Here is a 24,130-nt window from a genome sequence, read left to right on the forward strand (position 1 = left end):
TGCCAAAAAAGGATATTAGTTACCAAACAAAGTAATTAGTGAAGGGTTTCCCGTTTGAACAAAATCGTAATTCTGAATAATCATCATAAAAAAACTGGAGATCCATTTTTTTTTTTTTTAAAAAAAAAAGTAAAGCTGTCAATCTCGATTGGCCAGGATATTTTATGAAAGTTAGTGCAACGATAAAAATTATCCGCTAAGGGATCTTTCAAGAACAATATTCGTAGAATTTAATTGAAACTCAGGGACACTAGAAAAAAACTATATAAAAACAAGGTAGACAAACCTTTTTCTTTTCTTTTTTTTTTTCTTTTTCTTGACAGATATTATTTAAACATGAGCAAGACTTACATTGAATTGAACCGTACTGGCGACAAGATGCCTTTGGTTGGTTATGGTTGTTGGAAGGTAGACAATAAGGATTGTGAAGAAACTATTTATAATGCTATCAAGACTGGTTATCGTTTGATTGATGGTGCTGCTGTTTATGAAAACGAAGTAGAAGTGGGTCGTGGTATCAATAAGGCTATCAAGGAAGGCATTGTCAAGCGTGAAGATTTATTCAGTAAGTTATGAACAATATGATTCATTTTTGTTTATTTTATTTTATTTTATTTCAGTTGTTACCAAGTTATGGAATACTTATCACCACAAGAGTCACGTACGACCCGCCTTTGATCGATCTCTTAAGGATATGGGTTTGGATTATATTGATTTATATCTTATTCATTGTAAGTTATTGAAGGGGGGAAACGCGTATGACAAGTATTAACTTTTTTTTTTTTTTTGGATTAGTCCCTGTTCCTATCAAGTATGTTGATCCTGCTGTCAAATATCCTGGTGGATGGATTGAAGAAGGTGCCAAGGATATTGCTTATGAACGATCCCCTATTCATGAAACTTGGGCTGAAATGGAAAAGTTGGTAGATGACAAGGTGGCTCGTAATATTGGTGTTTCCAATTTTAATGTCATGGCTCTTTTGGATTTGTTTACTTATTGTCGTTACAAACCTGCCACTCTTCAAGGTAAAACAATCATCATCATGAATGATGCATAGGCTCATCTTTTTTTTTTTTTTTTTTTTTTTTGGTAGTTGAACTTCATCCTTATTTACAACAAAAACGACTTGTGGAATGGGTTCAAAAACAAGGTATTGCTGTCACTGCTTATTCCTCCTTTGGTCCTGCCTCTTATGTGTCCTTGAATGAAGAAGGTAAGACTGCCAAACCTTTGTTGACTCATGAAGTGGTGCAACAAGTCGCATCCAAATATGGAAAATCTGCTGGTCAAGTCCTACTTCGATGGTCCGTTCAACGTAATGTGGCTGTCATTCCCAAGAGTATGAACGTTGATCGATTAAAGTCAAACTTGGATATCTTTGATTGGACTTTGGAACAACAAGATGTGGATGCTATCAACCAATTGGAAATGGGTGCTCGATTCAATGATACTGTCACCTACGGTTTCGACTTGCCTCTTTTTGACTAGTATTATTTTTGAATAGTTGTATAGTTTTTTTATGTATTTGCTTTCTTTTTGTATCAATAAACTACTTTTTTTTTTATTATTATGATCCATAAAATCGAGAATAATTACAAGTTTATTAAAAAAAAAAAATAAATACTAATGACTAAAAATTAAATATACAACTTGTCAATTTGATCTTTATATTCCTTTTCGATATCAAGTCTCTTGATCTTGCCACTGGTGGTCATAAAATGATGGATCCAATCAACATGAGAAGGAATGACCTTTTGAACCGTCTCGGCCTTGTTCATACCAGCAGAGCGAGCGGTGTCTTGTAACTGTTTGAGTAAAACCGTAGCATCTTGATCTTGTTCAGGTTCAACGACAGCGATGATATAGCTCTTGTGACTATGGGCTATGAGACAAATGTTCTTGATGGCACGACAATCCCTGTATTTGGATTCCAAGCTTTCCAATGCAATGTATTCCCCATGACTCAACTTGACCAGATTCTTAGCACGGTCGGTGATCCGGATGGTGCCATCTTCTTTGTTCAACGTCGCCACATCCCCTGTACGGAACCATCCCTCCGAAGTGATAGCTTGCTTGGTCAAATCAGGTCGTTTATAATAGCCTCGCATCAATGATGGTCCTCGTAGCCAAAGTTCTCCAATACCATTTTCCGCTTTGTAATCCGTATCCGGTACATCCACCAACTTGAATTCAATCGAAGGTGAAGGTGGACCAATCGAGTCCATCATTGGCCCAAGAGCTGGATACGTTAAGGAGGCAAGTCCACAACACTCTGTCAACCTTTTATTAAAAAAAAAAAAAAAAAAAAAGGTGAATCAGGTTGTAAATATATAACGATGAAACTTTACCCATAACCTTGAACCATAAAGCAAAGTGTCGATGCAATGAATTTATGCGTTTCATAAGAAATAGGTGCACCACCACTGAGTCCATAGATAAGTTTGCCACCTGTCACCTTGTTAATGGGAGCAAAAATCGTCTTGTCAAAGATCCTTGTGATTGAATTTTCTTTTCCAAAGTAACAAAGGAGTCGCCATTTTGCTTCCACCGCACCTATAGAATTTTTTTTTTTTAATTCCTCATATCTTATTGAATAGATATTATTATTATTATTATTATTTTTTCTTTACCATAAAAAGCCGATCGAATTAAAAAATGTTGTTTGTCCAATTCCTTTTCAATACCAGCTTTGATCTTTTCCCATATTGCCGGTACACCTGCCAAGATGGTGGGTTGTAAACATCGAAGATCCCCTATTCCTTTACCTTGTCCATTTGGTCCACATACATTATCATCCATCAATGTTCGTACACCTCCATACCCAATAGGAATAGCCTACATTATAAAAAAAAAAAAAAAGATGATCTTCAATTGAATGCTATACAATTTTTTTTTTTTTTTTTTACCAATGAAATCATCACTAATTCAACTAGGAATTCCAATACATGAGCCAAAGGTAAATACCCAATATATGTATGTTTGTCTTTTAATAACCATTCCATAATCAAATGTTGTCCACCACCAATAGCTGCCAAGATATTTTCATGTGTCAACTCGACTCCTTTGGGTGTACCTGTCGATCCACTGGTAAACATGATCAGAGCCAAATCGGATGGTTTGGGTGATTCTTCATCTTGTTGATCGTTGTTGCTATGGCAAATATCTTGAATGTGTTGCATAGTCACATCATCCGGTTTATCTTGCTTGAATTTCGCCAAAGCTTCAGGTGCATCATCATCTCTACCAATATAAAGTACTAAGGATGGTTGTTTCTTATTGGTCAATAATCCATATGCTTTGTTAACCACTTCCATCAACATTGTCTAAAAAGAGAGAGAGAGAGAGTGAATTGAATTTTCTTTTTGTTTTCCTTTTTGTTTTTCTTTTTTAGTATCTTACTTCAGTGAAAATGGCTTTTGGTTCTGTTTGATCAATGATACTTGCGATGGCATCAGCTGGCATGCTATCATATCCAGTACTAATGGTTATGCCTAATTGGAAACACGCTAAAAAAAAAAAAAAAAAAGGAAGGATCCGAATAAGAAATTGACATACAGATATGATTATGCAAAGACATATTCCGATCCTTGTTTTCTTTATCTACTTACCCATAGAAGTGATCATCCATTCAGCACTAACACATACATAAAAAAAAAAAAATGAATAACGCCTGTAGATCATCCATGTGGATTTTTTTTACCTTGTTTTGGCAAAGAAAAAGACACAATCACCAGACTTGATACCATGCTTTTTTAACACAGTAGCCACACTAAGAGAGTATTGTTTTGCATGTTTATATGTCCACCATTTATAATCATCCAATTCATATGTTGACCATTTCTTTGTCCTATTCTCCTCTTGTTTTTCATGGGTATGTATCTATACAAAAAAAACAAAATGTTGATAAACAAATAATAAAAACATTTTTCTTTATACCTTGATCAAAGGTCGATAACCAAAAATACACTTGTCAGCATTTTTTTCAACAGTCTTTAACCAAAAATGTTTGAGGGTCAATTGGTTTTTTGGAAGTTCTGGAACAATGGGTTGCGAGACAAGACCATTAATGGCGGGTTGTGCTCGGTAAATGTGTTCGTCTTCATTCACTAAAGTAGTTGCTCTACCTACTGGTTGCAAATACAAGTTTTTCACAAGTTCCATCAATGTCGAAATTGTTTGCAATGTTGGAAATAAGAGAGAGATAAAAAAAAAAAAAAAGGTAGTTTATTTCGTCCGCTTGAAAGGTTTCACCGCCCATGTAGGCTAATGTTTCATGCGTATAAAATTACAAAAATAAGAGAGTTCCGACAAGGGAAAAATAATCGTGGGGAATAACTTGAAAATGATATAAAAAAATAAAATAAAATAAAAAATCAAGTAATAAGATATATTTCTATGAATAATATTAATATGAGACTGGATCAACCAAACCATTTCTTGCCAAAATTTAAGACAGCACCTTGTATACCGGATATTGACGTATTGTCTTCTTGTGTATCATTGTTCTTGTCTTCCTCATCCATTTGTTCAGTGAAATATGAAAAAGGATGAGTATCTTTGGCATAAGTTGAACTTGATGTTGAAGATTGGACAGGCATTACCAAATCAGAAGTAACATTGGATGAGAATCGTCTGTTGTGATAGTTGGATGTGGTGGATGTATCATACGTTTGAGTTGTATTTTCATATTCAAGTAAGGCTTCAGATGCAATAGAATCCATGTCAGATGATATAGATAATCTAAAATATCGAAAGAAAAAAAATATATATATAGTTGGACAAAACCAACAAATGGCGTGTTACCATAAAAGTGAGATAATAACGAGTTCTTTTTTTTTTTTTTTCTTGTTTACCTTTCAGATGAATCTTTCTTGGTTATTGTTTTTAGAGTGTGTAAAGTGGCTGTGTCATCTTGATTATCATGGTTTTCTGGTGTTGAAGATGCTCCAATATCCATCATATTATTTCGAATATAGACCAATTTTTCAGTCAAATCTTCCAAAGTTTCACTTAAAATCGCTTGTGCTGCCAAGGCGGCCGTCGTCGGTGAAGAAGGTGGTGGTTGTTCTTTTGGCATTTCATTTGTTGTTGTTGTTTCATCATCATTGTCATCGTTGATCAAAAATGGTATAGTTCGAGGAGCATAAAATTCTTGATTATTCTGTGGTTGTTGTTGATCATAATGATTGACCATCTAATGAATAAAAAAAAAAAAAAAGGTAAAATAAAATAAAAAAAAAATCAGGTCATGATAGTTGATTATGTCTTTATTATTGATATACCTTTGCGATTTCATCATCTTCAAGGTATACAGCGTCTTGATGTTGATGATCATCCTCATCCGAGTGAATTTGATATACAGTAGGTTCCTGTTGATGATAATCGTAGTCATGATAATCATAGGCAGAATCAGTGAATTCGTCTTGTTGCTCATAATTTGGTTTTGGTAATAAACGTTGTTTTGGATATTTTCTTCGTTTCGAGCGTTTCTTCCATTTGTTATTTTTCCCTGGTTGTTGGTCGTTAATAGATAATAAATCGTCAAATTCCCTGTCCCGAGGATTGTTGAGATATCCATGAACAGCATTACCTTGATAAAAGTCGTTGTAATAGGATGGTGAATCAATTAAATGATTGTCGTTTTCATCGAGAAGAATTCCTTGGCGTTGTCGTCCTAAACTTGGAAGGCAAAGGCAAAATTGTGAGGTGGAGGGAAGATAGTTTCGCCAAGTAAGGTCAAAAGCATTGGGCTCTTCGTTGTGTTGTTGTGATGACGATAAACTAAACATGATACAAGGATATAATATATTATGTCTTTTCAACAAAAAACAAACATTAAGGACTTTTTAAAAAAAAAGGAAGAAAGGGGAAAAAAAAAAGGTTACAAAGATTTTATTGAAAAAAACGATGGTCAGCGGGATATGAAGATTCATTTTATTTATTGAAAAAGGGAAAAATACCATTTTTCACATGCCACACAAAAAAAAAAAAAATCCAAAACTACAATTTGTACTATGTAAACTACCTATGATGATGTTGTCGATTAGTTTTCTTGTATTTGACATTATTATGATGTTCAGCAGCTTGCTTCGCTCTACGTCTGTCCAATTCATGAGAGGCTTCATACTTGGGTAGACTATTGAAAATAAAAAGTTGTGAGGCCACAATATATCTAATAGAATGAATACTTACTCTCCAGGTTCAGCAGGTAAAGGTTTTGTATAAAAATAATCATGATCCAAAGCATCTAAAGCAGTAATCCTTCGTAATGGATCCAAAGTTAAGAATTTGTCCATTAAATCAGCAGCTTGTATATCGAATTTTTTAAATTCTTCCACTACTCGTCTTGATGAAGGTTCAAATTTGACATTTCCAGCATCTTGTAATTTGTTCCATCCAGGCATATTTTCTTGAGTAGGTGATCCACAAAGTAAAAATATACGTTTCAATTGGTCTAGATCATCTAAACCCTGTAATATCGGTTTCCCTCGTAATAATTCACCAAAAACACATCTAACAAATTTATTGATAATAACTAAGTAACATTGTATTTCTTTTTTTTTTTTTTTTTTGTTATATTACCCTATTCCCCACATATCAATGGCAGTTGTATAACGTCTTTCACCCAAAAATAGTTCAGGAGGTCTATACCAGCGAGTTACTACACAACTTGTATATTCTCTATTTTCTTCTTCTACTCCACGTGCCAAACCGAAATCCGCTATTTGTAAGATTCCTTCATTGTTGATCAATAAATTGGCTGCCTTCATATCTCGGTGTAAGATTTTGTTCTAATAACAAATAACAATAATAGTAGAAATGGTGAGAACACAAAAAAAAGATAATTTGTTGTTATTTTACATGATGTAGATAAGCAGTTCCTTCCAATAATTGTTTTAAATAGGTTTTGATTTGAGGTGTTGATAGTCGTACAGCAGGATTATCCAATAGTCCAGCAAGATCATGATCCATGTAGGGAAACACCATATATATACTACCACGTTCCTTTCGAGCCGCATCCCCTAATCAAAATAAGATGAGTACTCCATTCATTCTTTGTTGATATAATTACCTCTATCCACAGCGATATCAGTAAGAGGAACAATATTCTTGTGTCGTAATTGTTTTAAAATCTTGATTTCTCGGATGGCTGTAATAGGTACCTAAATGTAAAAAACACATAGAATGTTAAATGGTTTCTTTGATTTAGTATTTCTTATAAACTTACCCCTTCCTTTTCATTATGCATCAAAATCCGTTTAAGAGCAACTAATTGACCATTGATCCTATTTCTTGCTTTGTGTACTTCACTATAATATATATATGAGAATGAGTGGATGATGTCCATTGTGGAATGCTTTACAGAGTTTTCAAATGTATCTTACCCAAATGTACCTTCACCAAGTTTATCTTCCATATCATAATCAGATAGTTTTGAACAACCAGCATAGTTTCGAGAGATTTTCGAAGGGTATCTATAGGCAGGAGACGAAGAATGGATGGAATAAGCCGGAGATGCTGATGTACTATTTACTTCGTCATAGGTAGTTCGTCGAGTTTGTTTTGAGTGTCTATCGTCACCCCATTCTTCGGTAGAGATGCGTTTCATTGTTTTGTACGTAATAAGTTTAAAGATAGAAAGAAAATAAAGAACAACAAATAGAAATTAAAGAGTGGAAGAAAAAGAGAAACAAGAGAGAGATCTAACAAAAGAACAGTAGGTTATTGATAATAAGAATAATTAATAAGTTGATAAAATAAAAGACTAAATATATTTATATAAATATATAAATATACATGAAAAAGGTGTATATGTATAATTTATGTTATCCCAGAAAAGAAAGAAAAAAAAAAAGGAAAGAGTAACAAGAAAAAAAAAGGTGCTTCGCGATGTCTAACGAAAATGGGAACCTTCACCGGAATTCAAAAGTCACGCAAACTGGTTCTTTGATATTCATGCCTTTTTTGGCCAAAAAAATTCCACCTTCCGATTTCTTTTTTTCTTTCTTTCTTTCTCATAACATCATATTATACTATGACCAGAAACACTACAGATGAAGACTCTCATGATATCATAGAAGAAGAACATGATAAACCAAGTTTATTCGGGCACCAATTCACCATACATAATTTAAAAAGTGAACATAATGGATATCAACTTTGTTTCCAATGGTGTAAGCAACAACAAGAGCAAGAACAAGAACAAGGACCTACAAAGAATTGTACCATGCTCTGTTTCAAGCGCAAAGTTAACGACATGAGTTTGAATTCATCAACAACTGATACCTCAAACGCAGATACAACATCTACATTGGATACAACACCAACAACATCAGCAACTTACTTGACAGATACTTTTACCAAGGCCGGTTATGCATTCAAGGATATTCTATCAAGTTATGTAGCCAATCCTTTGAAGCGTTATTCCATTATAACTGTCAAGGGAACTGACATTACGACTTCAGACTATATCAATGGTAAGAGTGAAATAATCAAATTTACAAGTTTTGTATAAATTGATATAATATATATATATCCCTTAAATGTAGTACAACAACATGAACAACAACAAGAGTTCCAAAGGTAACGTAAAAAAAAAAAAAAAAATTATACTAATCTCTCTCTAATTTTTTAAAAAAAGGTATCCAAGAATCATTCATGAAATCAATATTGGAGAAAAAACTGAATCTGCCTTGGATAATGGTAACGTTGGATGTATGTATATTTACTTTATACGGAAACTAAATGTTCTTTTTTATTTATATATAGCGGAATGGATGTTGAAGAAAACTCATCAACTTTCCAAACAATTGATAAACACTTGGCAAACTAAACATTCTACCTTTTACAATAAATGGATTGGTGATTTCAATTATAGTGATACAATTTTTATTGTCAAGGACCGTGCTAGCAAGATGATGGATGTTGCAAGGGGGAAATACGATGATCATGACAACAACAACAACAACAAAGAACATAACAATGACAATGACACTTCAGATATTATAAATGATTCAGATAGTGACCCCTCTAAAAAGGATTCATAGGATCTCCCTCTTACATGCACACATATACATACGACTTATTTTGTACATATTTTTTTTTATGCGTCTATCTGTTTTATATTTCTGCATTTTATTTTTATAGCATTTCTACCTACAAATAATTTACTCAATCAATAAACAATGTTGATGAATATGATGATAAAGGGTGTAGTGATAGTGAATTGTATGGCAGTGGTGAATTATATGGTGATAACGATAAAATGAATACCCAAAATTCAGTTCGATAGAAAAAAAAAAAAGCACAAAGTTCATCTAGAGTTTTTGGATGATAAATAAATAGATAAATAGTTTATTTCAGTACAATATATAAAACCACATTAGGCTAGATAATCAAGGAAAACGTAATTCAAATACCCAAGCATGTTGTCCCAATTGCACCACACGATCCGGTACTTCAATGATTAACCTGCCATTATCCCATACACGCCAGTCCAAGCTTTCATGCAACGGATCACCCATCAAACGAATAAACGCACGAGGATGCAATGGGATGGGAGATTTGATGATGACTCTACCAGAGATAGGTTTTTCCAGACAAAAGATATAAAACGAAGAGCCCAGACGATGATAAGTAAACAGGATGGTTTGAGACGGTGTGGCAGTATCCTGTGGCGTTACCCAATAAGGTTCATCGGTTGCTTCAAAAATACTTGGCCCTACTTGATCCAACCATTTCCCAATAGCCAATAATCGATCCCGCATCGGTTCAGGAATACGTCCACTAGCATCAGGTCCAATGTTCAGTAAAAAATTTCCACCACGTGCAACCACATGGATCAGTTCATGAATCAGAGATGTCGTCGATGCGTATTGTTCTGGTAACGTTTCGTGATTATATCCAAATGAGTATGGATCAACTCCTCTTGTTGCTTCCCAAAATCTTGAGAATAATAATAATAATATATATGAAAAAGCAGGATGAGAATTTATTGACTAAATACACATTTTTTTTTTTTTTTTTTTTTTTTTTTTTTTTTTTTTTACCTTGGTGGAATGTTGGAGACATCTTGATATTCAACCGTTGTAAAATCAGACACACTATTACCACATCGATCATTGATTGCTACTTGTCGACCTTGTGCTTTTGCTTGATTAAAGTATTCTGCCTGCCATGCTGTTGAATTGTTGATGCCACCAATATCACACCTACAATATCCCATCATTAATAAAATATTTCAGTCGTTTTTTTTTATTCTTACCATATAATATCGGGAGCATAATTGTTGATCAACTCCAAGAATTGAGGCACTTGCAATTCATTGACAAAATCATTGATGGGAGTGCTTGCGGTATAAGGGATAATGGAATGATTATATGCGTTTCTAGGAGGACCTTGCCATCCAAGCCAATCATCATGATATTTCGGATGATACCACTCTGGTAAGGAAACTTGAAAAAGGGGTTTCACAATTAGTATATACATGTAGATGGATGAATACAAATATGCCTCTGCAACTCTTTTTTTTTTTTTTTTTTTTTTTATCATAACTTACAATAAAGACCACGTTTAAGGTGAGGATAGGAAGTTTGAGATACATCCATCAATTCACGAACAAAATCACGCTGAGGTTTCAAATGGACAGACGATCGTTGGCTCACTGATAATAAAAATAAAAAATAAAAATAATAAAAAACTAGATACACCCCTTGTCTTTTTTTTTTTTTTTTTTTTTTTTTTTTACCTTTTGTATCGAACAAGGCAATACCATCATGATGTTTGGTAGTAAAGACAAAGTATTTAGCATTGGCTTTATCAACAACATCCAACCACTGGTAAGCATCAAAAGATGAAGTATTCCATTGATCAATAAAATCATCATATTCAAAATGTTCACCATAGGTTTGTCGATGATATTCAAAAGTCGGACTATCACGTTGCATCAATTGCCACCAATACCATTCTGCATAGGATTCACCCACTTTAGACCATGAAGGAACAGAATATACACCCCAATGAATAAAGATACCAAACTTGGCTCCACGTAACCAATCAGGAGCTTGATGATGACCCAGGGAACTAAATCATGCAAGGGAAAAAAAAAAAGAGGTTACACAAGTCTAAAAAAAAAAAGAGAGAGAAACAAACATTCACTTTTTTTTTTTTTTTATGTTTTACCTTTCATCTTCAGTAAAATTACTAATGCCTCCTAGATCTAATGTCAAAACTTCTTGTGCCACAGTGGTTTGAATACCCATTCTTGATTTTGAAGTAACTGATATTAAAGTCGATTCAGATGATAATGATGATGATGATCCAAGACGAACAGCCACCTTGACAACTGCTATTTGTCCCGAAGCAAATCGCTGTAAATGACCATGTCGAATTGTCTGAATATCATTCTCTTGTTTCCCATGATTGTTGCTATTGATCTCGACTATGACATTGTCAAGACAATAAGGACTAATGTTGTGAATCCGTACTTTAATCCATTGTGATGATTCTTGTTGTATCCATTGTAATGTTGGTGTGGCGGAAATGATATGTACGGCATGAGAAGTAGAGGCAGGGAAAGCAGTGATGGCGAAAATATGTAGAGTTTGGGCAAATGAGCCAACAGGGTAAGTATATGGTAGAGTCAAATGAGAAACAGTCTTGGCAGGATCAACATACAGAGGCACCAAATAAAGAGACCCGTTCACTTGTGTGTTAATTTGACATGATGTACGATCAAGACGATGAATATGTTCAGGCTGAGCTACTTGCCAATCAGGGATATCCAATATAGTGGAGGAGATGGAACCATCTTGATAGGTCACAGCAAGATGAGAAGTTGTGACTGGACCATGGCTTGCGGAAGCTAGTAAATATAAAGCACCCAGTGTACGTTTGGGTAACGTGATCACCTGGCCACGTGCAGTAGCATCATTGAATTTGTTGCTGGAATGAATAGGCTGGAAAGGAATATTGCCAATATACATAGACGGTTGCTGTTGTGTCAATATCGAACAGGTGAAATATTGATCCAGTCCATCAAAATTGCCGTCATGAATGCCAAATCCTCGATTATTGACGACTTTGGTCAAATCAATAAATATTGGTGAAGGGTCTGGTGAAGGATGAAAAAGTAAATAATAATATATAATGATGTTGATGATAATAAGGATGAATATAATACTGCCATAGAGATAATAAGAATAGTTGAAAGGTTTTCTTCGTGTAGGGATATCGAGTGTAGTATAAGTTGTAGAAGACATACAAACAGAAAAAAAAAAAAGAAAGAAAATGAAAGAAAAGGAAGAAAAAAGAATCCCCGACTTCCCACCCCTTTTATTAGTTTTTTGGATTTTGAGTTTAAGCCTAGCATGGAATATCCTCCTTGTTTACAATGCTTTAACTCCGTCCTTGTATAAACTAGTTAAAGTTGAAGAATGTGGTTCAAAGAAAAGTGTTGGCTACATATCTAATAAGCATTGACAAAAAAAAAAAAAAAAAAGTACCGCTACCATTTTGATCAAGCCAATCAAATGGCGCCTTTGAAACAACCCCATTATCGTGTCAAAAAAAAAAAGTTTTTTTTTTTCTTTTCTTATCGCTTTGTTCAGGTCTTCTTTTTTTATTATTGTTTTCATCCATTGCAATGCCAGAGACTTCTTCTTCTTCTTCTAGAAGAGCTCAAGCACCTACTCAGCAACAGCAAGACGAAAACCAAGGGTTCCTTGCTAAATATGGTGGACAAATCTTTCAAATGTTTATGATATGGTTGGTCATGAGGTTATTGACTGGAGGTAATATATTAAATAAAATAAATAAAAAAAAAAAAAGTAAACTCATTTTATTCCTTTTTTTTTTTGCGATAGGTCTATTCCCTAATCAACAAAATAATGTACCACCACCGCCATCTCCTGGTACTGGAAAAGATCAAACAACAGTCTTGAACAATGTAGGAACCACCATGCGCGATTATGCTCCTCACGTCCCTTCCTCTGTTTTTTACTACCCTCAACCTGAAATCCCTTTGAATCATCTTGCTGATAGTTTTGCGCCATTATGGCCAAAAGATACCAAGATGGATCTATCTGTTTACACTAATCAAGATGAATATTTCACTCGTTATCAAGACACTCCCGTATGGCAAGCAACTGATATTATTTATGGTGGTAATAGTAATGACCGTCGTGAACATCATATTGATATCCCTATTACCAAGGTAAAGATGATTTTGATTGCCTTTTTTTATTATTAAAATGACTCATTTAAATTATATATTTGATCGACATCGCTGCTTTCTTTTTTTTTATTTATTATATAGTCTTTACAACACAATGGAACTTTGTACGCCCATATCTTCGTCACTCCGCAAGGTGCCACCATCAATCCCAAGGATCCTTCTTTCGTTGCCAACAATGTGGTATATCTTCGTCATAGTAATAAAATATATGATTATATATATATATATATCTTGATTCATATTTATTTATTTATTTTTTTAATATTTAGCCTTGACCAAATTCTATCCCAAAAAAAATATCGTCAAGCAAAAGAAATTATTGGGCAAAGATGAAAAAGAAGAAGAAATGGACGTCGAAGTGGATGAACAGGTAAAGGGGAAAAAAATAGTAATGTGAATCAATATACAATTCAATATACATACCTTTCTCGTTATATAATAGATGGAAGATCAACAACAAGATGCTTCTGGATTGGGTGGTTTTGGAATGGGTTTATTATCTAATCTTACTCGTCAAGCACCTCTGGTGGCTTACTGGCATGAAAATGTGACTCTATCCGTGATTACTGAAGGAAAAGCAATGATTCCTAAGGCATCGATGCAACCTCCTGTGATCAAATGTAAGTTACTTATATATAGATATATATATATTCAAATGGAAAGGACTTATTCTTTTTCTTATAGACATTCCTTTTGATGAAAATTTGGTTCGTGATGCTACTGGCAAGGTTGGTTACTATAAACCTATTGTTTTTCCCAATGATTTTTGGTTGTTACGTAAAAATGCTTATCCTGTCAATGAAACTATCAGGTAAAGGAAAAAAAAGAAGGATTTTTATATTCTAGTTTGGAGAAACAAAACTCATCATCCATTTTTATTTATTATAGCTCATTACCCTTGACTATTCATTTAGAACCTTTGTCCATGTGGAAATTTAGTATCTATGCAACAATGACTGAAATGATGAACAATCAACAATCTTCTAGTCCTATGGGTGGTATGTCTTCGTCTGAAACGGATGAAGTCAAACGTATGTTTTTGGAAACAAACCCTATCCTTTTAGCGGTGACCATCTCGGTCAGTTTATTACACAGTCTCTTTGAAATGTTGGCCTTCAAGAACGGTAAATATATATATGGTGCTTTTGAATTTATCTGAATTCAACATTTTTTTTTTTTTTTTTGGATAGATATTGCATTCTGGAAAAAGAAAGATAATAGTACAGGTGTTTCAGTGCGTAGTATCATTGTCAATATCTTTTTCCAAATAGTGATCTTCCTCTATTTACTGGATAACAATCAAGAAACATCCTGGATGATCTTGATGGGTCAAGGTGTGGGTCTTTTGATTGAAGTATGGAAGGTGTTCAAGGCATTGAAATATGAATTAATCTGGCGCCCAGGACAACTTTTTCCTACTTTATCGACACAAAACGCGAACAATACTACGGAGGAAGAAGATGAAACGTCTAAATACGATGCGATTGCGTTCAAATATCTGACATGGATTTCTTATCCTCTTTTGGCCGGGTATGCTGTGTACTCCCTTTTGTATGATGAACACAAGAGTTGGTATTCCTTTGTCCTGAAAACTTTGGTAGAATTTGTTTATCTCTTTGGCTTTATCACTATGATTCCTCAACTTTATATCAACTACCGTCTCAAGAGTGTAAGTTTAGAATGACAAAAAGAAATGATAATGGATTGATTTTTTTATTCTTTTTTTTTAGGTTGCACATATGCCATGGAGAACCTTGATGTACAAATCACTCAACACATTTATTGGTAAAAAAAAAAAATAAATAAATAAATAAAAAGGAACCTAACTTGGTACTTTTTTTTATATAGATGATTTATTTGCATTTGTGATTAAAATGCCTACTCTTCATCGTATTGCTTGTTTACGTGATGATGCTGTATTTATTGTCTATCTCTATCAACGCTACAAATACAAAGTGGATCCTACTAGGGCAAATGAATATGGTCAAGTCGGGGAACAAAAGCAAGATGCTGACAAGAAGAAATCAGTGGAATCAAAGAAAGATCAATAGGTTCATCCAGTATAATTTTAGTTTATTTTTGTTTTTATTATATTAATGTATAGTTTATATTTTTTTTTTTATCAATTACTATCATTTATTAAAAGTCATCCATCAAAAGCGTACTATTGATTTTTTTTTCTTATTTTATTATTCATTGAAGAATTGGAAAGGTGTATTTGGAATGAGTCAAGAAAGAGAATGTATACAGAGTAAACTATGACTAAAATAGATCTAGACTAAGATTGTGAATGTTGACTAGGATCAAACAAAAAAAAAAAAAAAAACTGTGGAGGGTTGAGAAGAGATATATATGTGTGTGTGTGAGAGAGATGGCATGTTGAGATAGGATTGTTTGTTTTTTTAAATACGTTCGAGAGATTCCATCAAGGTGATACTGTTACCACGAATGACCTAGAAAAAAAAAAAGGTAAGTTTATTTTCAAAATCAAATGTTATCAAAGTACTTACCACCATGCCAATCGCGTTCTTTTCAGTTGCACTGACTTCTTCCATGGCTTCGTCCAAGACAAGATTCATAAAGGGATCGTAACCACGAAGAATACCTGTCACTTTTCGGTTGTTGTTCAATTGAAGTGATAATTGTTTATCCATATACCTATCAAAATAATTAAAAAGTTTGGTTGTTTTTATCAAAGTCAATAAAGAAACAAAAACTTACATTTTCAATTCAGGTGTAGCTGTTTTACCCATGATGTCTATGAATAATAACTCTATCCACAATAATAATAATAATAATAAAATGATGTTAATAATTTGATATGAGTCATTTGGTTTTTGATATATACATTCTTACGTGGAAACAATAAAAAAAGAAAAAGTCTGAAAGAAAAAAAAAACTAACAAAAAGGAAAAAAAGACAAAAAAAAAAATAGTTTTTTCATAGTGATCGGAGTCTGTGACCGGCCAGTCCATGAAAAGCATCATCTTTGATCATCTATTCCCTTTTCTTCTTTTTTTCTTTCAAGAACGACAATGGCAAAGGCGAACAAGTTTTATATCTTCCTGACTCTTTGTTCTGGTATGGCTATTGGAAGTACGATTGTAAACAAGGTAAGAAAATGTTGATTCATTATTTTATTTTCGCTTATATTTAAAATTTGTTTCCTTTTTTTTTTGACACACTCTCTCTCTGTTCGCAATACTATATGATGAAATAGGTGATGAAGCCCGAAATGGTAAGGATCTCCCTTTTACATACTTTCAAAAAAGAAAAAGAAAAAAAAGAGATATTTTATCTAATGACTTTACATATTGATCCCATAGACCATTCCAACCCCTCAACTCAAGAAACCAGAATAAACCAAACTTGATTCCAATTCACTCTTTACCTTTTTATATATTTACAAACATTGATCTTATTTCAACCCCCCTCACTTTTTCCCCTTATTCATATATAACTAGATAGACATACATATAAACTACTTTTTTATTACTATTATTATTATTATTTCATATTCATTCATTTGTCAATAAACACAACTACATATATACATATACAGATTAATCTAAGTACCTCCATAAGAGCCAGAATGCTTGATAACTTCTTCAGGAGCATCATTGGAAGGAAAGATGATTTCCAAAAAGTGAATATGATCTGGTTGAGCAATAGCTTGATGCATAGCACTTTCAAATTCTTTACGAGTTGTGATTTTATTTTGAACACCAATGCGGAAAGGTCGAGTGGCACGTTTCTGATTGATGGCCAGGTTGGCACCCATGTAGTTGAAAGTATTGGCGTATTCCCACATTTGAAAATCATTGTACTTGCGTCCGTAAGCATGGAGTAATTTTTCAATCAGATAACCATCGTTGTTGAATAAGAGAATAATAGGACACACACCATGATGGAGCATCACAGAGACTTCTTGTGCTGTCAATTGGAATGAACCATCACCCACCATCAAAAATACTCGTCTAGATCGGTCGGCCAACGCAGCACCTAGTGTGGATGGAACTGTATATCCAATGCTACCCCAGAGAACTTGACAGATGAAGATGCAGTCTTTCGGAATAGTCAAATTGAATGCACCCAAAGCAGGGGTACCTGTTTCGGCAATGACCACTGATCGTTCAGGAAGATAATCCACAATCTTGTTCCAAAAATAATCTTGAAGCATTGTTTCACCTGGTGGCGTGATTGATCGTTGTGCTCGAGGACCTAAATCCTTGATGACTTTCTGGATGTCGCGGGAGGCTTGTTTTGGGAAGTACTTGATAAGTAGTGGGACGAGTTCTTGCATTGCCACCTTTTCATAAGTAGAATAGAATACCTTGGTAGAGAATGTATGGAATTCAATCACCTTGGATGGCACTAAACCATAAGTAAATCCACCTGTGTTGACATCGGTTTGTTCGGAACCCAATTCAAGAATCAAATCGGAATGAAGGACTTCTTCTTTCACCTTATCCAAAGAGGAGGCACCACTATAACAACCACGATAATTGGGCAAATTATGATCTACTACATCGATACTCATAGGAGCTGAATAGACAGGAAAACCAGATACCTTGACCAATTCAGCCACGTCTTTATGCATATGATTTCGTACAACACAGGCATCAGCAATGATGATAGGATGTCTGGCTACTTCAATGGCTTGAATAATCGCTTTCAAAGCTGCTTCTTGAGTTTCAGGAGGATTTTTTGGGATAGAATAATCCAATGGAATATCTTCAACCATAATTTCATGATTGACAATATCAGCAGGAATACCAATGTAACCTAAAAAAAAAAAAAAAAAAAAATAAGTATACATTTTTATATAAATAAATAAATGGATTTACCTGGACGACGACGACGTAAACATGTAGAGAGAACTTCATCAATTTGTCGAGCAGCACTACCAGTAGTAAGATGGGCACTAGCAGCAGTGATATTGGTGTACATATTGATAAAGACAGAGAAATCACCATTACCTAGAGAATGATGTAATAACGCACCAGTTGCTTGAGAGGAAGTACTTGGTGTGCCAACAAGATGAATCACTGGTACCATTTCAGCGTAAGATCCGGCAATACCATTTGTAGCAGATAATTCGCCCACACCAAAAGTGGTCAATACAGCACCTGCACCTTTGACACGAGCATAGCCATCAGCGGCATAAGCAGCATTCAATTCATTTGCATTATTTCCCCAAGTAAGTTCTTTGTCATCTATTATAAAAGATCGTTGTTAGTTTTATTTTGTTTGATCGCGTTTTCCATTGATTGAGAATGTTTTTACTTTCAAGTATATCTAAAAAGCTGAGATTATAATCACCAGGAACACCAAAGATAGTATCAATACCAACTTCTTTAAGTCTTTGAAGAAGATATAGTGCAATTGTTGTTTTTCTTATTCCACCCATATTTTATATAAGAATATGATTATAAAAAAGAGAAAAGAAAAAGTAAAAAAAAAAAAAAAAAAAAAGAAAAAAAAAAAAGAAAAGAAACGTTTCGCATATGAATGAAAAAAAACTGGTAGTGTGTGATTCAAGAGCCGCTGGTTTTGAAAATCCCATGCATTGATCTTAATCTTTACTTTTTTTTTCTATTTTAAAAAAAAAAACACCCTTGCATAGACTATTATCTATGATCCTTTGATTATTTTAAGATCACGTCGGGAATTAGTTTTTTTTTTTTTTTTTTGACTTTTCTTCAAAAGAAAAAAGGATGAATATTTTTTTTATTTTGATGTTTCTTTTTCTTATCAAATCATCATCTATAGAGAGTGTTTCATTTATTTTATATGGATGAGTCATTTCGAAACCGACTCGGGTAATGCAACGTCTCTACCACCTGTTCAATTTAATTTTACACCTGAAGAATTCGATCATCTACAACTGGCATCGGGGATTTGCACGTATATGAGTATGATCAGTATCGCTGTGGTAGTAGCTGTTTATTGGTATATGCTTTATCATCATCCTCGTGACACAAACAGAGTATCATTGCGTTGCGTGATCGGTGCAAATGTGGTATCGTTCATGGATCATTGTATGGCTCTGGCCGCCGCTGAACAATCCATACATACTCAATTTTGTTTTAGTTGGCGATTTTTAAACGGGATTTTTACCATGATGCCCATCTGTTTACTTGGTTGTGTAGGTGTACATCTTTTCTTAGTCTTTGTGTATCGTATTCGATGGCCCTGTCGACCTGAATATATCTTGATGCCTGCTGCTGCTGTTTATACCGGTATTGCTAATATCATTCCTTATTATGGAGAAGAATTACCTGAGGGAATCGATCAACTCATTAATCCTAATGCTGAACTTTGTTGGTAAAAAAAAAAAAAAAAAAAAAAAAAAAAGATTCCTATTTGACATGTTATTTTAATCATCCTTTTTTTTTTAGGTACTATAATGGATTTGCTGATCGAACATATAATAAACCAGCTTGGATTTATTATTATTCTTTTATCTTTCTCGTCATTATCATTTCTTCCTTTACTTCCATTGCATCCATGTACAAGGTATTTTTAGATAAAAGAAAAAATACAAAATTGTTATTAGAAATAGCAGAACGAGGTTTGGGAAGTGCATCAACCAGTCAACAACGTAATGAGGCATCATCATCCACAAGAGGTCGCTTATCTCCAGCATCTGCCATTGCACCAAAACCACCTGCCTGGTGTCAAGTGCAACAAACTAAAAATCCTTTTAGAAAGGTAGTGGCTCGTAGTCTATTGTATCCATTAAGTAAAAAAAATTTTTAAAGAAAAGATCATCTTTCAAAAAAAAAAAAAAAAAAAATGTTTTATTGATATCTATCTTTTTTTTAAAAAAAAAATTATAGTGCCTGCAGTCACCTACTCATTAGGATTTACATTACAAATGTATTTGATTGATCCAGAACATCAGGCTAATTTTGTGCTTGCCTTGATGTCTGTCATCATGGCTCGTTTGGCTGGTGTTTTCGTCGCCGGTATTTTTTTCAGTGATCCAACAGTGCAAACAATCCCAGGGGAACTTTGGAGAAAATGTACAACAAGAAAACCCGAAGTGCCTCAAATCAGGAGTACTGCACCATCAGCCCGCACATCCACGCTAATCGATGATCATGTATAACTATTCCTTCATCACCTATTCATACCTGTTCAATTATATACCTATAAAATAAAGAATATGCACTAGTGTTTTGAAGTTGTTCATCAACGGATGATATACGTACTAATCTTTATTCTATTTGTTTGATAGAAGGAAAAAGAGCGTAAAGGAGAGGAAAGATAATATGCATTATATAAAAATAGGAAATAAACATGAATCATGGAAAGAAAAGATAATGATGGATTGAATGTAAAAAAAAAAAATAATGAATATATAAAACTAAGGGATTTAAACAATAAACTGGGATTCTTGTTCCGTCAAGTGCTTGGCTGATTTCTTGGCATCAAAGAATAAATCGTCCACTTCCTTCACATCATCCAAAGTAATACTATTGTGTCCATTGATTTCAGAAAGAACGTTCGCTGGAGTAAGAAGTTGAACGGCATAACTATATATAATACATCAAAATTAAAATAAAATAAAGTAAAAAAGTAAGCCCACATTGTCCAGAAAAAAAAAATGTCCCTTACCGTAAAGATGTATTGAGACCCCTATCAGAAATATGATCCACTGCTGCATCATCTACAGTCAAATTTTCTGTCCTAGCACGAATCTTGATGATTTCCTTGATTTCATCCAGTGAGTAAGGGAGAGTACGAATAATCAATAGACGATCGAGTAAATCAACAGGAATACCATGTGGGGAGACAATATCATCGGTACCACTATATATATATGTATAAAAGTAAGAAATACATTATTGTTGAATATTATTTAATTCAAGTTCTTACCGAATAGTACACATGCCTCGGTTGGTTGCAAAAATGACAATTGGTGACAAAGAAGATTCAAGGGCTCGGTTCAAATAAGTAAAGCATTCAATATCAAGCATATGTACCTATCCAAAAAAAAAATGTATTGAATAAAAAAAAATATTCATCATATCCTATCCTTTTATTACTTACTTCATCAATGAATAAAACACCAGGTACTAATTCAGCCACACCTTGATCAATATATTTGTTGACTACCTTGTTGATTTCTTTTCGTAACTTTTCGGTGATTTCAGTTTTCTTGGGTTTCAACATTTGGCTCATCATAGACATAATATCTTGTCCACCCTATAATGATAATGTTACAAATCCTTATTTTTTTTTTAATTTTAATTTCATTGTTTTACCTGAGGTCTAGCATTGGCAACATCCAAATCATGTAATGTCACATCTTGAATCACTTCCTTTTTCTTATGTACTTCACCCTTTGGCAAAGGAACATATTCTTCAGCCTCCAAATCAAATTCTGTAGCAAAAGCATCCGATCGACCCACGCGCTATCATAACAAAAAAAAAAAAAATGAGATCATCTGTTTCTCTTTTTTTTCCATATCAAACTTACCTTGACAGCACCAGTATTTGATTCAATATAAATAACATCACCCACCGTGACATTTTCCTTTTGAATAGATTCAAAGATACTAGGATCCAATTTGAGTTGTTTTGTACCTTTGACCGTCTTGAGACCAATGATGACATGAGATACAGTCTTGCCATAACCACCCAATGGATTTTCTGTTTCTTCAGGAGTCAATTCAGTCACTTCACCTTCATAGACTTCCTTGGATTCCTTGATACGTAAACCAATAGCGCGACGAAAGTTTTCCATAAGTACTTCGGTTTTCTTGATTTCAGATGAATACACTTCAGATCCAACAATAGGTCGAAAAGGTACTTTAGGTCCAAGTTCTTGAGAGATCGCCATGGCAATTGCGGTTTTACCTGTACCAGGTGCACCAGCAAATAATAAAGCTCGACCTGCCATCTTTTTAGATTTGATAAGTTCTACAACAACTCCACTTGCCTAACAAGTTTTAATCATGTCAGTTTCCTTTCTTGAATGATAAAACATTCATTTTCTTTTTTCATTATTTTACCTCTCTCGCATTTTCTTGACCAACAAAACCTGATTGAATAGGTTCTGCAGTACCGTCTTCAAGTAAACCTAATCCTTTGATGTGAGAGTGAGCTGCAACACGTTTTTCACGGGTGGCTGAACTAACTTGTTCAATACGCATATTTGATGAAGATCCAGAAGTTGCCATGATTGATTATATATGTATCCGATGAATGGTGACTATAAATAAAAAGAAGAAAACAACAAAAAAAGAAAGAAAACAAAAAAAAAAAAAAAAAAAAAAAAAAAAAAAAAAAGACAAAGAAAAGAAAAAGATCGCGCCTAGTTGATTTTTTTTCAAAGCACGCCTGTGACGGCCCAGCCACTCATCATTGAATATCCCCCCAAAGTGTGATCCACATGTAGATACATACATATATATATATATATATATATATGTATAAAGACAATAGAATATTTTTTGACAAAAAAAAATGTAATCATGATTTTTTTTATTAGATGAGAATGCAGAAAGTAGAAAGAAAACTCAAATGAATAATTATAATAATGAGATTAATATTCACTATATAATGACATCCATTGTTTAATCAAAGAGACCGAAACCCATATCCTATTAAAAAAAATAATAATAATAATAATTAGTCTAACATATTCCTAATAATCATCCAATAACATCAACTTACTTCATCTTCAGATTCTTCTTCTTCAGCAGCAGCTTCTTCAACAGCAGCTTCAGCACCACCAGCAGCGGTAACAGGGGCAGCAACAGCGAAGGCTTCAGGGTTTTCAAGGTATTCCTTCATCTTTTCAGAACCAGGGAAAGTGTAGTCGGAAGCAACAGAGACAGCCAACAAATTCTTGTAACCGTTGATAAGAGAGTGAGGAACGGAAGCCAAGGTAGGATAACCAACAGCCAAAGAGATGGAAGCGACTTGACGGATAGCAGCCAAAAGGTTAGCAACCAATTGTTCTTCACCAACATCCAAAACTTCAGAGGAGAAAGTAGAACCTTCATCATAAACTTGGACAACAGCCATACCGTAGGTGAAAGGAGAGATACCCAACATGTTCAACAAAGCAGCTTCGGAAGGACCAACCTTTTCACCAGCTTGAACCAAGTTGACATCGGAAACAATTTCAATGGTACCACGAGAAATCTTGGTAGGGATACCGAGAGCTTGGAAGAAAGAAGTCTTACCGGGTTCCATACCAGTGTTACCACCAGGCACAATCACATCAGCAGGAGCAACAGCATTGGCACGAGCAGGAGCAGCAACCTAAAAAAAAAAAAAAAAAATTATTGAGTATCACCAATATACATATATATATTTATATAAAATATCACTTACACGGTTGGAAAGAATCTTTTCACGGACTTCCTTCAAGTCACCATTGGTGAAGACGAAACCAATGTTACCACGGACATGGGGCAAAAGACGTTCGAATTCGGGACGTTCAGCAACGAAGGTCTTCAAAGCACGACGAACCATGGTGTTCTTACCCATAAGGACAACACCTTCACCACGGAGAGAGTGACGGATTTGGTGCATTTGGTTGGAGCTGACATTATCGACATTGACAATAAAGATGGACTTGTAGGTATCCAAGTATTCCTTCAAACGGAGGAAGTAGTTTTCTTTGGCTTCTCGCTTCGACATGATGTGTATACTGTTCGAGGACTTTTAAAGAAGCACTATAAAAAATGGATAGAACAGAAATTTAATAAGTACGATAACATTGTTTGATAATATTGGATGGATGGATGGATGGATGGATGGATTACCTTTTTCAGTTGGGAAGAAAAAAAAAAAAAAAAAAAAAGAGGTTCCATTGCATCAATTTGGTGAAAAAAGAAAAGAATTTGGCATTCCGCTTGTATAGTGCTTTCATT

At 34.2% G+C, this 24,130-nt stretch overlaps 13 protein-coding genes across 13 annotated transcripts; 5 read left to right on the forward strand and 8 right to left on the reverse strand.

Annotated features, from left to right (window-relative positions):
* Positions 1-328: 328 nt before the first annotated feature.
* BX664DRAFT_380902 (xylose reductase) lies at positions 329-1,573 on the forward strand. Its single transcript, XM_051548930.1, has 4 exons — positions 329-565; positions 621-731; positions 796-1,026; positions 1,095-1,573. Exons 1-4 carry the CDS (start codon positions 337-339, stop codon positions 1,487-1,489), a joined length of 966 nt encoding a protein of 321 aa, XP_051396217.1. The 5' UTR covers positions 329-336; the 3' UTR covers positions 1,490-1,573.
* Positions 1,574-1,581: 8 nt separating this feature from the next.
* Positions 1,582-4,263, reverse strand: BX664DRAFT_342508 (uncharacterized protein). The gene is made up of 8 exons (XM_051547158.1): positions 3,938-4,263; positions 3,702-3,880; positions 3,610-3,635; positions 3,401-3,507; positions 2,908-3,324; positions 2,632-2,836; positions 2,350-2,554; positions 1,582-2,281 (listed from the first exon to the last, which is right to left on the reverse strand). The coding sequence occupies exons 1-8, from the start codon at positions 4,160-4,162 to the stop codon at positions 1,639-1,641; spliced, it is 2,007 nt and encodes a 668-aa protein (XP_051396218.1). The 5' UTR covers positions 4,163-4,263; the 3' UTR covers positions 1,582-1,638.
* BX664DRAFT_37429 (uncharacterized protein) lies at positions 4,081-5,880 on the reverse strand. Its single transcript, XM_051548694.1, has 4 exons — positions 5,592-5,880; positions 5,284-5,510; positions 4,855-5,195; positions 4,081-4,741 (listed from the first exon to the last, which is right to left on the reverse strand). Exons 1-4 carry the CDS (start codon positions 5,788-5,790, stop codon positions 4,423-4,425), a joined length of 1,086 nt encoding a protein of 361 aa, XP_051396219.1. The 5' UTR covers positions 5,791-5,880; the 3' UTR covers positions 4,081-4,422.
* A 30-nt stretch (positions 5,881-5,910) lies between these two features.
* BX664DRAFT_303449 (kinase-like domain-containing protein) lies at positions 5,911-7,841 on the reverse strand. The gene is made up of 7 exons (XM_051542482.1): positions 7,387-7,841; positions 7,230-7,311; positions 7,074-7,164; positions 6,863-7,023; positions 6,584-6,792; positions 6,194-6,514; positions 5,911-6,137 (listed from the first exon to the last, which is right to left on the reverse strand). The coding sequence occupies exons 1-7, from the start codon at positions 7,608-7,610 to the stop codon at positions 6,023-6,025; spliced, it is 1,203 nt and encodes a 400-aa protein (XP_051396220.1). The 5' UTR covers positions 7,611-7,841; the 3' UTR covers positions 5,911-6,022.
* Positions 7,842-7,996: 155 nt separating this feature from the next.
* On the forward strand, positions 7,997-9,210 carry BX664DRAFT_342517 (uncharacterized protein). The gene is made up of 3 exons (XM_051547159.1): positions 7,997-8,478; positions 8,551-8,584; positions 8,643-9,210. The coding sequence occupies exons 1-3, from the start codon at positions 8,037-8,039 to the stop codon at positions 9,046-9,048; spliced, it is 882 nt and encodes a 293-aa protein (XP_051396221.1). The 5' UTR covers positions 7,997-8,036; the 3' UTR covers positions 9,049-9,210.
* A 119-nt stretch (positions 9,211-9,329) lies between these two features.
* Positions 9,330-12,305, reverse strand: BX664DRAFT_303452 (alpha-L-fucosidase-domain-containing protein). Its single transcript, XM_051542483.1, has 6 exons — positions 11,183-12,305; positions 10,749-11,083; positions 10,560-10,664; positions 10,266-10,455; positions 10,051-10,212; positions 9,330-9,946 (listed from the first exon to the last, which is right to left on the reverse strand). The coding sequence occupies exons 1-6, from the start codon at positions 12,259-12,261 to the stop codon at positions 9,397-9,399; spliced, it is 2,421 nt and encodes an 806-aa protein (XP_051396222.1). The 5' UTR covers positions 12,262-12,305; the 3' UTR covers positions 9,330-9,396.
* Positions 12,306-12,512: 207 nt separating this feature from the next.
* On the forward strand, positions 12,513-15,398 carry BX664DRAFT_389103 (cleft lip and palate transmembrane protein 1-domain-containing protein). Its single transcript, XM_051549517.1, has 10 exons — positions 12,513-12,792; positions 12,865-13,214; positions 13,317-13,431; positions 13,505-13,605; positions 13,678-13,855; positions 13,920-14,046; positions 14,124-14,359; positions 14,426-14,904; positions 14,966-15,020; positions 15,084-15,398. Exons 1-10 carry the CDS (start codon positions 12,645-12,647, stop codon positions 15,284-15,286), a joined length of 1,992 nt encoding a protein of 663 aa, XP_051396223.1. The 5' UTR covers positions 12,513-12,644; the 3' UTR covers positions 15,287-15,398.
* Positions 15,399-15,544: 146 nt separating this feature from the next.
* BX664DRAFT_342521 (ribonucleoprotein LSM domain-containing protein) lies at positions 15,545-16,118 on the reverse strand. Its single transcript, XM_051547160.1, has 4 exons — positions 16,092-16,118; positions 15,957-16,008; positions 15,746-15,893; positions 15,545-15,688 (listed from the first exon to the last, which is right to left on the reverse strand). Exons 2-4 carry the CDS (start codon positions 15,986-15,988, stop codon positions 15,638-15,640), a joined length of 231 nt encoding a protein of 76 aa, XP_051396224.1. The 5' UTR covers positions 15,989-16,008; positions 16,092-16,118; the 3' UTR covers positions 15,545-15,637.
* A 104-nt stretch (positions 16,119-16,222) lies between these two features.
* Positions 16,223-16,617, forward strand: BX664DRAFT_362282 (uncharacterized protein). Its single transcript, XM_051548302.1, has 2 exons — positions 16,223-16,348; positions 16,456-16,617. The coding sequence occupies exons 1-2, from the start codon at positions 16,271-16,273 to the stop codon at positions 16,606-16,608; spliced, it is 231 nt and encodes a 76-aa protein (XP_051396225.1). The 5' UTR covers positions 16,223-16,270; the 3' UTR covers positions 16,609-16,617.
* Positions 16,618-16,705: 88 nt separating this feature from the next.
* BX664DRAFT_303461 (thiamine diphosphate-binding protein) lies at positions 16,706-18,689 on the reverse strand. The gene is made up of 3 exons (XM_051542484.1): positions 18,522-18,689; positions 18,083-18,451; positions 16,706-18,020 (listed from the first exon to the last, which is right to left on the reverse strand). The coding sequence occupies exons 1-3, from the start codon at positions 18,643-18,645 to the stop codon at positions 16,804-16,806; spliced, it is 1,710 nt and encodes a 569-aa protein (XP_051396226.1). The 5' UTR covers positions 18,646-18,689; the 3' UTR covers positions 16,706-16,803.
* Positions 18,690-19,012: 323 nt separating this feature from the next.
* On the forward strand, positions 19,013-20,465 carry BX664DRAFT_389105 (uncharacterized protein). Its single transcript, XM_051549518.1, has 3 exons — positions 19,013-19,562; positions 19,637-19,980; positions 20,078-20,465. The coding sequence occupies exons 1-3, from the start codon at positions 19,033-19,035 to the stop codon at positions 20,347-20,349; spliced, it is 1,146 nt and encodes a 381-aa protein (XP_051396227.1). The 5' UTR covers positions 19,013-19,032; the 3' UTR covers positions 20,350-20,465.
* BX664DRAFT_342530 (RuvB-like 1) lies at positions 20,418-22,500 on the reverse strand. Its single transcript, XM_051547161.1, has 7 exons — positions 22,259-22,500; positions 21,724-22,185; positions 21,509-21,658; positions 21,294-21,449; positions 21,120-21,226; positions 20,859-21,053; positions 20,418-20,776 (listed from the first exon to the last, which is right to left on the reverse strand). Exons 1-7 carry the CDS (start codon positions 22,424-22,426, stop codon positions 20,617-20,619), a joined length of 1,398 nt encoding a protein of 465 aa, XP_051396228.1. The 5' UTR covers positions 22,427-22,500; the 3' UTR covers positions 20,418-20,616.
* Positions 22,501-22,820: 320 nt separating this feature from the next.
* Positions 22,821-23,930, reverse strand: BX664DRAFT_286796 (ribosomal protein L10-domain-containing protein; the record flags this gene model as incomplete). The annotated part of the gene is made up of 3 exons (XM_051541720.1): positions 23,589-23,930; positions 22,923-23,516; positions 22,821-22,849 (listed from the first exon to the last, which is right to left on the reverse strand). The coding sequence occupies exons 1-3, from the start codon at positions 23,895-23,897 to the stop codon at positions 22,823-22,825; spliced, it is 930 nt and encodes a 309-aa protein (XP_051396229.1). The 5' UTR covers positions 23,898-23,930.
* Between the last annotated feature and the right edge of the window lie 200 nt (positions 23,931-24,130).

The sequence above is a fragment of the Halteromyces radiatus genome (genome assembly GCF_025201355.1).
Source record: "Halteromyces radiatus strain CBS 162.75 chromosome Unknown BX664scaffold_10, whole genome shotgun sequence".
In the NCBI taxonomy this organism is placed as follows: Eukaryota; Fungi; Mucoromycota; class Mucoromycetes; order Mucorales; family Cunninghamellaceae; genus Halteromyces; species Halteromyces radiatus.

Coding starts and splice junctions, on each gene's coding strand:
- BX664DRAFT_380902 (XM_051548930.1), top strand. CDS start 337: ATGAGCAAGACTTACATTGAATTGAACCGTACTGGCGACAAGATGCCT. Junction 732..795: donor TGATTTATATCTTATTCATT/GTAAGTTATTGA, acceptor TTTTTGGATTAG/TCCCTGTTCCTATCAAGTAT. Junction 1,027..1,094: donor CAAACCTGCCACTCTTCAAG/GTAAAACAATCA, acceptor TTTTTTTGGTAG/TTGAACTTCATCCTTATTTA.
- BX664DRAFT_342508 (XM_051547158.1), bottom strand. CDS start 4,162: ATGGAACTTGTGAAAAACTTGTATTTGCAACCAGTAGGTAGAGCAACT. Junction 3,508..3,609: donor ATGGATGATCACTTCTATGG/GTAAGTAGATAA, acceptor TTTTTTTTTTAG/CGTGTTTCCAATTAGGCATA. Junction 2,555..2,631: donor AATTCGATCGGCTTTTTATG/GTAAAGAAAAAA, acceptor AAAATTCTATAG/GTGCGGTGGAAGCAAAATGG.
- BX664DRAFT_37429 (XM_051548694.1), bottom strand. CDS start 5,790: ATGTTTAGTTTATCGTCATCACAACAACACAACGAAGAGCCCAATGCT. Junction 5,511..5,591: donor TTACAACGACTTTTATCAAG/GTAATGCTGTTC, acceptor ACCAACAACCAG/GGAAAAATAACAAATGGAAG. Junction 5,196..5,283: donor AAGATGATGAAATCGCAAAG/GTATATCAATAA, acceptor TTTATTCATTAG/ATGGTCAATCATTATGATCA.
- BX664DRAFT_303449 (XM_051542482.1), bottom strand. CDS start 7,610: ATGAAACGCATCTCTACCGAAGAATGGGGTGACGATAGACACTCAAAA. Junction 7,165..7,229: donor TGCATAATGAAAAGGAAGGG/GTAAGTTTATAA, acceptor TTTTACATTTAG/GTACCTATTACAGCCATCCG. Junction 6,515..6,583: donor ATTGATATGTGGGGAATAGG/GTAATATAACAA, acceptor TAAATTTGTTAG/ATGTGTTTTTGGTGAATTAT.
- BX664DRAFT_342517 (XM_051547159.1), top strand. CDS start 8,037: ATGACCAGAAACACTACAGATGAAGACTCTCATGATATCATAGAAGAA. Junction 8,479..8,550: donor GACTTCAGACTATATCAATG/GTAAGAGTGAAA, acceptor CCTTAAATGTAG/TACAACAACATGAACAACAA. Junction 8,585..8,642: donor CAACAACAAGAGTTCCAAAG/GTAACGTAAAAA, acceptor TTTTAAAAAAAG/GTATCCAAGAATCATTCATG.
- BX664DRAFT_303452 (XM_051542483.1), bottom strand. CDS start 12,261: ATGTCTTCTACAACTTATACTACACTCGATATCCCTACACGAAGAAAA. Junction 11,084..11,182: donor AATTTTACTGAAGATGAAAG/GTAAAACATAAA, acceptor TGCATGATTTAG/TTCCCTGGGTCATCATCAAG. Junction 9,947..10,050: donor GTCTCCAACATTCCACCAAG/GTAAAAAAAAAA, acceptor ATTATTCTCAAG/ATTTTGGGAAGCAACAAGAG.
- BX664DRAFT_389103 (XM_051549517.1), top strand. CDS start 12,645: ATGCCAGAGACTTCTTCTTCTTCTTCTAGAAGAGCTCAAGCACCTACT. Junction 14,047..14,123: donor CCTGTCAATGAAACTATCAG/GTAAAGGAAAAA, acceptor TATTTATTATAG/CTCATTACCCTTGACTATTC. Junction 14,905..14,965: donor TCAACTACCGTCTCAAGAGT/GTAAGTTTAGAA, acceptor CTTTTTTTTTAG/GTTGCACATATGCCATGGAG.
- BX664DRAFT_342521 (XM_051547160.1), bottom strand. CDS start 15,988: ATGGGTAAAACAGCTACACCTGAATTGAAAAT. Junction 15,894..15,956: donor GCTACACCTGAATTGAAAAT/GTAAGTTTTTGT, acceptor TTATTTTGATAG/GTATATGGATAAACAATTAT. Junction 15,689..15,745: donor AGAACGCGATTGGCATGGTG/GTAAGTACTTTG, acceptor TTTTTTTTCTAG/GTCATTCGTGGTAACAGTAT.
- BX664DRAFT_362282 (XM_051548302.1), top strand. CDS start 16,271: ATGGCAAAGGCGAACAAGTTTTATATCTTCCTGACTCTTTGTTCTGGT. Junction 16,349..16,455: donor GAAGTACGATTGTAAACAAG/GTAAGAAAATGT, acceptor ATGATGAAATAG/GTGATGAAGCCCGAAATGGT.
- BX664DRAFT_303461 (XM_051542484.1), bottom strand. CDS start 18,645: ATGGGTGGAATAAGAAAAACAACAATTGCACTATATCTTCTTCAAAGA. Junction 18,452..18,521: donor CTTTTTAGATATACTTGAAA/GTAAAAACATTC, acceptor CTTTTATAATAG/ATGACAAAGAACTTACTTGG. Junction 18,021..18,082: donor TTTACGTCGTCGTCGTCCAG/GTAAATCCATTT, acceptor TTTTTTTTTTAG/GTTACATTGGTATTCCTGCT.
- BX664DRAFT_389105 (XM_051549518.1), top strand. CDS start 19,033: ATGAGTCATTTCGAAACCGACTCGGGTAATGCAACGTCTCTACCACCT. Junction 19,563..19,636: donor CCTAATGCTGAACTTTGTTG/GTAAAAAAAAAA, acceptor TTTTTTTTTTAG/GTACTATAATGGATTTGCTG. Junction 19,981..20,077: donor TAGTCTATTGTATCCATTAA/GTAAAAAAAATT, acceptor AAAAAATTATAG/TGCCTGCAGTCACCTACTCA.
- BX664DRAFT_342530 (XM_051547161.1), bottom strand. CDS start 22,426: ATGGCAACTTCTGGATCTTCATCAAATATGCGTATTGAACAAGTTAGT. Junction 21,659..21,723: donor CAAATACTGGTGCTGTCAAG/GTAAGTTTGATA, acceptor TTGTTATGATAG/CGCGTGGGTCGATCGGATGC. Junction 20,777..20,858: donor GGTCTCAATACATCTTTACG/GTAAGGGACATT, acceptor TATTATATATAG/TTATGCCGTTCAACTTCTTA.